Raw genomic sequence first — 8,586 nt, forward strand, 5'->3', positions numbered from 1 at the left:
TAGATTGCATATTTAAAATCATTCAAATTTGACTTAATTGATATTATTCCAACCTAAAAAAAAAATAAATTTTTAAAATTTATTTTTGGCTCGAACGTATATATTTTTTTATTATTGAGAAATAAGAAATAAGAAATTGTTATATTAGTTTGGTTTCGTGAATAAAAAATAAAAAAAATTAAACGAATTCAAATTATTATTTGATTGAATCTATTATTTTTAATTTCCCTACTTTTAAATCACCAAAAAGAATGTATTTTTCAGGTCGAGTCTATTTTCCACGTGTCATTCTTTAATTGGCTATTGCAGATTCTCCGTGACAAACATTACGAAAGTACTGTTTTCTCCTCTGATCAAAATATGGGATTTATCGGTTGGCCAAGTCGATTTCTACACCACAGCGAAGCCAGAATCTATTGTAATGCCTCCACTGTAATTCGACACAGTTCAGGTTACATGTTTAGATCATTCAAATTTTATTTAGTTGATATTATTTTTAAAAGGACTAAAATGCAAAATAAATAAAAATTTAGAATCTAAATTACGTGGAATTGAATTGAAATCATTATTTTTATTATTTAAAACACAAAAAAGAACGTATTTTTCGGGGTGGGAAATTGAGTCTATTTTCCACGTTTCATTCTTTAATTGGCTATGGCAGATTCCGAGTGACATTGTGAAAGTACGGTTTTCTCCTCAAATCAAAACGTGGCGTTCATCTATTGGCTAAGTCAGCGAAGCCAGAATCCGCTGTAGCGCGCCCACCGTAATCTAAGCTGCACCAATTCCGAAAAAAAAAAAAGAAAAAAGAAAAGCCAAAAAAGACTTCTGTAGGGTTTAATACTGGCGCTTTCGCCTTTCACTCTCTCCCTCTTTCGCAGAAGCCGTGCTAACGCGCGAAGGCTCTGCAAATCAATTGCCTCTCAGCCCAATCCCTGAATCCTTCGCCCTCTCAAGGAGATTTCACGATTTTGTTTCTCAAAATCCGCTTTAGAATCTGAGGAGGGTTTTGATCTCTTTGGAATCGCGTTTTTTTTTTCCTTTTTTGTTGGAAAGGCTTTCCAATGGCTGACGGGGTTGTTTTCAAACCGGAGCTTGGTGATAATCAGTCGGATTGTCCTGGGACATCGACTGATTTAGTGTTTTCTCTGTTTCAGAAGAGGGTGGATTATGTTCCAGCTAGGAGAACTTTCAAGGGGTTTGATAACGGCGGCGGCGATTTTGAACTCACGACGCTAAACCCCAATAGCTCGTTTGGTCAGAAATCTGGTTCTAATGTGGATCATTCGGCTCTAAAGGGGAAGAAATTGGATGGGTCGGAGCTTTTGGAAAATGGGTTGGACCCCGAGCTCAGTTTCGAGATCACCTTTCGCCGAATTGTAAGTGGCTTTATGATTTCTGTTGATATTGCGTCATTATATGTCGGTTTTAAGATTTTATTTGAGTGTTTGATTGATTGATGGGTACCCATGCGTTATAATTGTCAGTTTTTGTTTCGGACCCAGATTTGATGTGGCCGTTTTCATTTCTTTTCGTTGTTACTCTCTACTCTGTTCAGTGGCTTCATGCCCTGTCTATTTGTAGTTTAAAGGGCATCTTCGGCGTTCTTGAGAACTCGTATTTTGAATCTTGTGCGCGTTTTAGTGCTAATTTGCGGCTAATTAGTTTCGTTGTTGCCTCATTTTACAAGCTGTCTATAATCTATTTCTATTATATTCTTCGTATCTGTACTTCTACCAGAATTGTTTAATTTCGCCTTTTATCTCAAGAAAACGTATCATGCATATGTTTATCATAAAGTTTTGGAATTCATTTCTTTCCAGATGGTCTTTGATCCAGACCATTGTAACTATCAGTCTGTTGCTGCTGGTTTTTTTAAATCTTACATTTTCACATTGCTCGATTTTTCAATAAAATTTTGAACCTTGGATCTCTAGGAATTTGTCTCTTCAATTTCTAAATGTTCATCTTTTGTTTTGTAATTCGTGCTGAATTGGGTGTTTTTTTTTTACTTCATTTAGATGGCTCATAGATTCTTTATTGCCTGGGATGTTATTTTCTTGAAGTTTGAATATCAATTATTTTTTTCGAAATCACACTTAAGGACTACGGGGTTTCCTTTCGCAGGGTGCTGGTTTGCAAAATCTTGGGAACACATGTTTTCTCAACTCTGTGTTGCAGTGTTTGACATATACAGAGCCTCTGGCTGCATATCTTCAAAGCGGGAAGCATCAAAATTCTTGTGTGTTATTCTGCATATTCCTCTTCCTTAGATTTAGAACACAATGAATTTAAATTTGATATACATTTTAGCAAACTTGCCCTTGCCATTTTTATTTTTAACCGTAAGCCTAATGTGAAATAGTTTCGACTTTCCTCTATCAAAATCTTATATATTTTATAGAAGATTTGTTCTATTTTGAACAGGAAATATATATGTTCATATATCTACACTAATTTATTTCTAACACATGCGTTTGACATTTATATATTTGGGGTTGAATTCCCATTTCTATTAGAATTATATTTCATATTTTTAAATTTGATTTTAGTACTACAAATGTAAGGAAAGGAGTAGATACTTGAACTACTAATTTATGCTCATGTTGATAATTAATGTTTTTAAATTTAGGCCTAGGTTCTATTTTTTGATTCAGTTTAGATTTGAAAAATGAGTTTAAGTTCCCAATTTTATTGAGCTGGTATGATGTATTCTGAGTATGCTAGCGTCTAAAAGCTAGGAGCATAATGCAATCTGTCATTTTATGCAAAATTAGGACACATGCACATTGTATGTATAGGGTCGCATGCAAATACGCTCGGTTTGTTTTAATGTCTGCATTAAGATTTTTATGCTTGGTCTTGCCTAATTCAGTTTCGTAATTTGTGAAGGCCATGTAGCTGGATTCTGTGCTCTATGTGCCATCCAGAAGCATGTCAGCCGTGCTTTGCAGTCAAGTGGGAGAATATTAGCACCCAAGGATCTTGTTTCTAATTTGCGATGTATCCTTATAATTCGCTACAGTTAATATAATTCTTTATTGTTTAGTTTTACTCGAGATTCTTGGGAAACGGATAACTGTTATATAGTATAAATGCTATCAACAACAGTTAAGGCAAAAAGTTGAAGAGGAACCTTTGTTATGTTTGCTTCTTATCAGGGAAAAAAATTATTCATTGAAAAGATGGTCTAAGAATGTCCTTGTCATCTAAGAGACAACAAAGAGTCAAATGTTGTGGGCTGGCTCTTTCATAATAAAAACCGCACGAGTTTATCATATCTTAAAGTTGGTATATTTATTATTTTTCTTAGTAGTAACCATTTTAGCTGGATGTAGACTGTCTTTTATCTCCCTATGATGTTGGATTGTTCAATTCTTAACCGTTCTCTTAGGTATATCTCGCAACTTCAAAAATGCTAGACAAGAAGATGCTCATGAGTACATGGTAAACTTGCTTGAATCAATGCATAGGTGTTGCTTGCCTTTAGGCCTGCCAAGTGAATCTCCTAGTGCCTATGAGAAGAGTTTGGTACACAAGATTTTTGGTGGTCGCCTCCGAAGTCAGGTAATCTCTTAGTTGGGATCAGCAGATCTGTCACAACCTGAAATGGTGGAAAAAAGAATGATATCTAAAGGTTGCATTGTCCTCTATGTAAATTCTTCTGTTGACATGTAATTCCTCTACTTCATTTCAGGTCAAATGCATGCAATGTTCTTTTTGCTCCAACAAGTTTGATCCATTTTTAGATCTAAGTCTGGACATAGTGAAGGCTGATTCTATTCATAAAGCATTTAAAAACTTCACTACTCCTGAGCTGTTGGATGGAGGGGAAAGGCAATATCAATGTCAACGATGCAAGCAAAAAGTTAAGGCTCTTAAGCAGTTCACAGTTTACAAGGCGCCTTATGTTTTAACTATTCATCTCAAGCGATTCCAGTCGTACAATCTTGAAGAAAAGATCCACAAAAAGATTCAATTTAGCCCTACATTGGATCTGGCTCCTTTTGTCAGTGGTTCCTATGCTGTAAGCTTCTCATTCATACACATTTTATTTCATTTGGGTGCTATAGACTTGGTCGTTGTTTATTGTATTGTGCACTATTAGCTTGCTAATAGTCTGCTGTTGCAAGCTAATCATTCAATTTCCCTTGAAAAAAGCATAATCATCAATTAACAACTAGCAATATTTGTATTTTAATTCCAACTAAATTCAATCTTATGTAATTGTTCTCTGATACAGTCCTCAGCAATTCCCTGCTCATTTTACAGAAATTTATAATGGTACTAGGCTTCTAGCTTATTACTGGTTGCTGCTTGGTTAATGCATCAGTAAGCTACGTGAAGAGGGAGATAAGAGTGTATGTTGAGCTTCTTTGGATAAATCATATAAATGATAAGTGTGTTAAACTCTGGCTTATGGAACAGATTGGCTTTCCCTTTTCTTTCATTATGACAGTGATACTCTTCTGTAAAAATTGTTTCATGCCTGTTAAACATACCTTTGCTATGATATCTTGTTAGGTTCCATTTTCTGAGCTTGTTGATTGCTCTATGGTGTTGTGTTGATGATCAAATATTTATATGGCTATATTTTTAACAATGAACAGAAAACATAAAAGGGTTGATTGGTACTGTCATAGTACAATGACTCCAATAAGTTAACATTGTTTTTGTTTCGTGAAAAGTGAGATATTAATATAAAATTGCCAAATCCCTTGAACCTATGCGACTTGGTTATAGTTTGTTTTGGCTTTCATTATCTGTATCTTTATGTGCTTATGCAATCCTATGGTTTTACTGAGCTTCTTGCATTACCAGGATGGAGATTTGAAGTACACTCTTTATGGGGTTCTGGTTCATCATGGTGGTAGCACCCGTAGTGGTCATTATTATTGTTACGTTCGAACATCCAGTGGAATGTGGTATGCCCTTGATGACAATCGGGTATGTGATATAAGGTTAATGGTTCTACCTAAGAGAACTGTGTTGAATAGTTATATAGATGAAATTTCCATCTCCACTTAACCTACCCCCAATTTAAATTGAATTCATTTGCTTGTTACAGGTTTCGCATGTTGGTGACAGGACAGTTTTTGAGCAACAGGCGTACATGTTATTTTATGTACGGGACCGAAGAAAAGTTGTTCCAAAGAAACCCGTCGACATTGCTTCGAAAGAGAATATGAAAACATCTACCAATTTAAATAAACCTGGTTCCATTGTCAACCCAGGTCAGAAGGTCAACTGTACACAGAATCGTACATTTGAAAAAAAATTAAATGGCCCCTCCAATGATGAATTGGTAAAAGAGTTAAAAGACTCATCAAACGTAGGTACATCAAAAACAACAATTTCAAATGGACCATCTGTCCCGAGAGAAACTGAACGGGCAAGTAAAGAATGCTCAGTACCGGAGGCATCGTCCATGCCAAAATCTCCTTCACTGGGAATCTCGTCACTAAAAACTTTTAACAAGGAAATTATTCCGAACCCTAGTTCTGCAGAAGATTTACCATCGTTACCCAGAGGTATGAACAGTAGCTTTCATGCTACTAATTCCAAGAGCTCTTTGGCCAAAGCAGCTGATTCGGAAATCAACCATGTCGACAGAAGCTTGGGTGTCTCAGTTGCTACTTCTCTCAGTGTAATTGATGCCAACGCATCTGCCATTCTTCAGGCTGTAAGTTGATGCTTGGTTTCCATTTCTTACAGGTTGGAGTATTTGTTGTTACCAATTTGATTTGCAAAAAGACCCATTTTGCTTAAAAGCTTTTGGTTTCACTTGCAGAATGATAATGCTGCTGCTTCAATCCTAGAGTCTGGCTGTAAAACGTTGAAGAAATCTGACCCTGAAGTAGTACCAAATCAACCAATGTCAGAAAGTAGCAAGGTCCACCTTTATATTCCATTGAAATGCCTTAGCCCTCAACACAATTGTAGTTTTCTGGTCTCTTCAACTTATTCTTGTTCATTCACTCTTCCAGGTTGGCATTTCAGATCAAATTTCTGCTGGTAACTTGTCTTCTGGGGATGCTTCTAATTGTAAGAAGATGCCCGATGAGTCAAATAAAATATCAAGTTCAACTATGTTAGAGGGACTTTTGCTCTCAAAAACTCTTGATTCGAAGCATGGCAGAGGATTGAAAAGAAAACTTTTGAAGTATCCTTCGGGAAGTTTGCATCTCAGCTCAAACATTCTTTTCAAGACATCCTTAAGCCTGTGTAAGAAGAAGAAACATAGAAGGAAAAAACGCCAATCTCCAGGCTCCAAAAGTCTCACTGTGGAGAGCTTGTTCAGTAGAAACGATCTGTCATCTGATTTTGGTCCATCTACATCTGAGAAATCCAAGTCCATTTGCTTAGTTTCTAAGTCCAGGAAGAAGGATAAGCATGGTTCTAGAGAAAGTAATGGTAATTGCGCAAGGAAAGAAGGTCATAAAGTGGAGTCGGTGACTAATATAGTTGATAAAGAAGGTGAAAAGAGAAGTACAGAGGTACATTCTGTGGTTGCAACTATGAACACATTGAATTGTAGTACTCACTCTATCATAGTGGCTAATCACAATGAGTCTGTTGAAACGAATGGTTTAAAAGATAGAAAAAGAAGTTCTAATCAAGATGGCTCGTGTCGTGCTCTTACCAATGGTTTTCAAGATACAGTTGGTAAGCAATTTATGCTGCGTTCCTACATTTTTTTTATTATACTTCAGGTCTGGAAGCATTTTTCTCTGACGCTTGTTATGAACCTGTTTTAATTGCATAACCTTCCTGCTACATGTTAAGATATGTAAACTCTACATCAGATGAGAAATTCCAACCTTATCTATGGTATTATTATTATTATTATTTTTGTGTATCTGTATCAGAAATGATGCCTTTCAGACTGCTTCTTAAGATTTCAGTTGTGCACTTTTTCCTCTGGAAAGGCGTTCTTTAGTCATATTCACATTTTCATTGTTATACATAGGCAATCTCATTTTGAAATTGCATATTCAGTAAAGCATTCCCTGGTTTTGATCATTTCTCTTTTGTAGCTTTCTTACGTTGATTGAAAGACTAGCCTTTGTAAGTCCCAAACCAAATATTACACATATTAGTCTAGTTCTGATGGGAAGATAACACATTGATTCACGGAAATCTTATAAAGTGTTACTTGTCTAGTTCTGATGGGAAGATCAAGTGTTGTACTTTATACTACTATTGATTACGGACGCTGAAACTTGTTCGGCTTATTTATATTTCTAACGAGTCAAAAAAATTGAATTTATTGCAGTCAAGCAGTGGGATGGGATAGACATGCCTTCATCTGGGAATGGGTTCACTGGTATGGAAAATGTTAGCATCGGCTACGTTGCAGATGAATGGTGAGTTAAAAGTTTCTCATTGACCCTTTCTTATTTACCAATGCTTGTTAGGTGGTAATAATCGGTTCAAGATGACGAAAGTTGTGAGGAGAAGTTACAAGCTGTAGTGTAGCTTTATTTCAATTTTTATCTTGAACGCATATACAGATTTTACTAATGACTGATCCAATAGTCTAGTACCACTTCAATCTGGTCAATACCGTTTGTTTAGCATTCTGGGTGTGAATATTGACCATATTCGCTATTGTTCGTGTTTGTGGTTGTCTTAGAAAGACTAATAATAGGCCAAAGTGGTAAAACTATGGTAACAGCCCAAGCCCACCGCTAAGAGATACTGTTCTCTTTAGGGAAGGTTTCCATGCCCTTATAAAGAATGCTTTTTTCTCCTCCCCAACCAATGTGGAATCTCACAACTATAATATTAGATAAAAGATATCCATTTCCAAAACAAACACACACAAACCCAGAAGTTAGTATGCTTAACGAAATACATATTGGTAGGTAAGTTTAGTGCTCGATGATAAGGACCATGTAAATAATAAAAAAGGGGTAGTTGTCAGAAGGAATGAGTTCAAGCCATGGTGACTCCTTACCTAAAATTTAATATCCTACGAGTTATATTCTCACCCGAAGTCTTGTGAAAATAGTCGAGGTGGGTGCAAGCTATAACTCGAATGTAAGTTATTTTGACATCGTTTATATATATATGCCAAATTTACAGGGACGAAGAATACGATCAAGGGAAGAGGAAGAAGATCCGACAATTTAAACACACATTTGATGGACCAAATCCTTTCCAAGAGATAGCTACCAAGAAATCACAGTTTAAGAAGGTAAAGGTGGAAAGATGTGGATCTGGAAACGAACCATTTAGGATATGAAGAAGAAAGCAGGAGAGGAGGTGTCCACAAGGCGGCTGTAAGTTTTGCCACTTGACCGACCAACCACAACTACAACTCTACTTGCGGGTAACACTTCTATCAATTTTGATGTTTGATGTGTAGCATTCTTGTCGGTCTGAAGGCTGTCCATTGATTAAGTGTGTGTGTTGTTATTTCCCCCCCTTCCCCCTTGGGAAAAGAGGATGATAGAATCTTTAGAGTTTTTATATGATGAATTTGACTTCATGAGAGAATGAGACTGATAATTAATTGTGTCACTTCCAACTTGGTGAACTGTTTTATCATTCTTCTATTTAAACTCATAAAAGTTTCTAACT

At 36.2% G+C, this 8,586-nt stretch overlaps 1 protein-coding gene across 3 annotated transcripts; it reads left to right on the forward strand.

The window, feature by feature from the left end:
* The first annotated feature begins 853 nt into the window (after nucleotides 1-853).
* LOC111444069 (ubiquitin carboxyl-terminal hydrolase 23) lies at nucleotides 854-8,586 on the forward strand. 3 transcript variants are annotated; one of them, XM_023082002.1, is made up of 12 exons: nucleotides 855-1,076; nucleotides 1,158-1,379; nucleotides 2,128-2,242; nucleotides 2,893-3,003; nucleotides 3,395-3,567; nucleotides 3,698-4,027; nucleotides 4,822-4,947; nucleotides 5,069-5,683; nucleotides 5,792-5,893; nucleotides 5,988-6,666; nucleotides 7,277-7,367; nucleotides 8,089-8,586. In XM_023082002.1, the coding sequence occupies exons 1-12, from the start codon at nucleotides 1,065-1,067 to the stop codon at nucleotides 8,246-8,248; spliced, it is 2,736 nt and encodes a 911-aa protein (XP_022937770.1). In that variant the 5' UTR covers nucleotides 855-1,064; the 3' UTR covers nucleotides 8,249-8,586. The 3 variants fall into 3 exon arrangements, with proteins under 3 accessions (XP_022937769.1, XP_022937770.1, XP_022937768.1); XM_023082001.1 differs by having other exon boundaries at nucleotides 854-1,379; nucleotides 5,069-5,647; XM_023082000.1 differs by having other exon boundaries at nucleotides 855-1,379.

This window comes from Cucurbita moschata, unplaced genomic scaffold, assembly GCF_002738365.1.
Source record: "Cucurbita moschata cultivar Rifu unplaced genomic scaffold, Cmos_1.0 Cmo_Scf00006, whole genome shotgun sequence".
Taxonomy (NCBI): Eukaryota; Viridiplantae; Streptophyta; class Magnoliopsida; order Cucurbitales; family Cucurbitaceae; genus Cucurbita; species Cucurbita moschata.

Bases quoted from the DNA above. Each gene is read 5' to 3' on its own strand.
- LOC111444069 (XM_023082000.1), top strand. From the start codon at position 1,065: ATGGCTGACGGGGTTGTTTTCAAACCGGAGCTTGGTGATAATCAGTCG. The intron at 1,380-2,127 runs GTAAGTGGCTTT...TTCCTTTCGCAG, and splicing joins AGATCACCTTTCGCCGAATT to GGTGCTGGTTTGCAAAATCT. The intron at 2,243-2,892 runs GTGTGTTATTCT...TAATTTGTGAAG, and splicing joins CGGGAAGCATCAAAATTCTT to GCCATGTAGCTGGATTCTGT.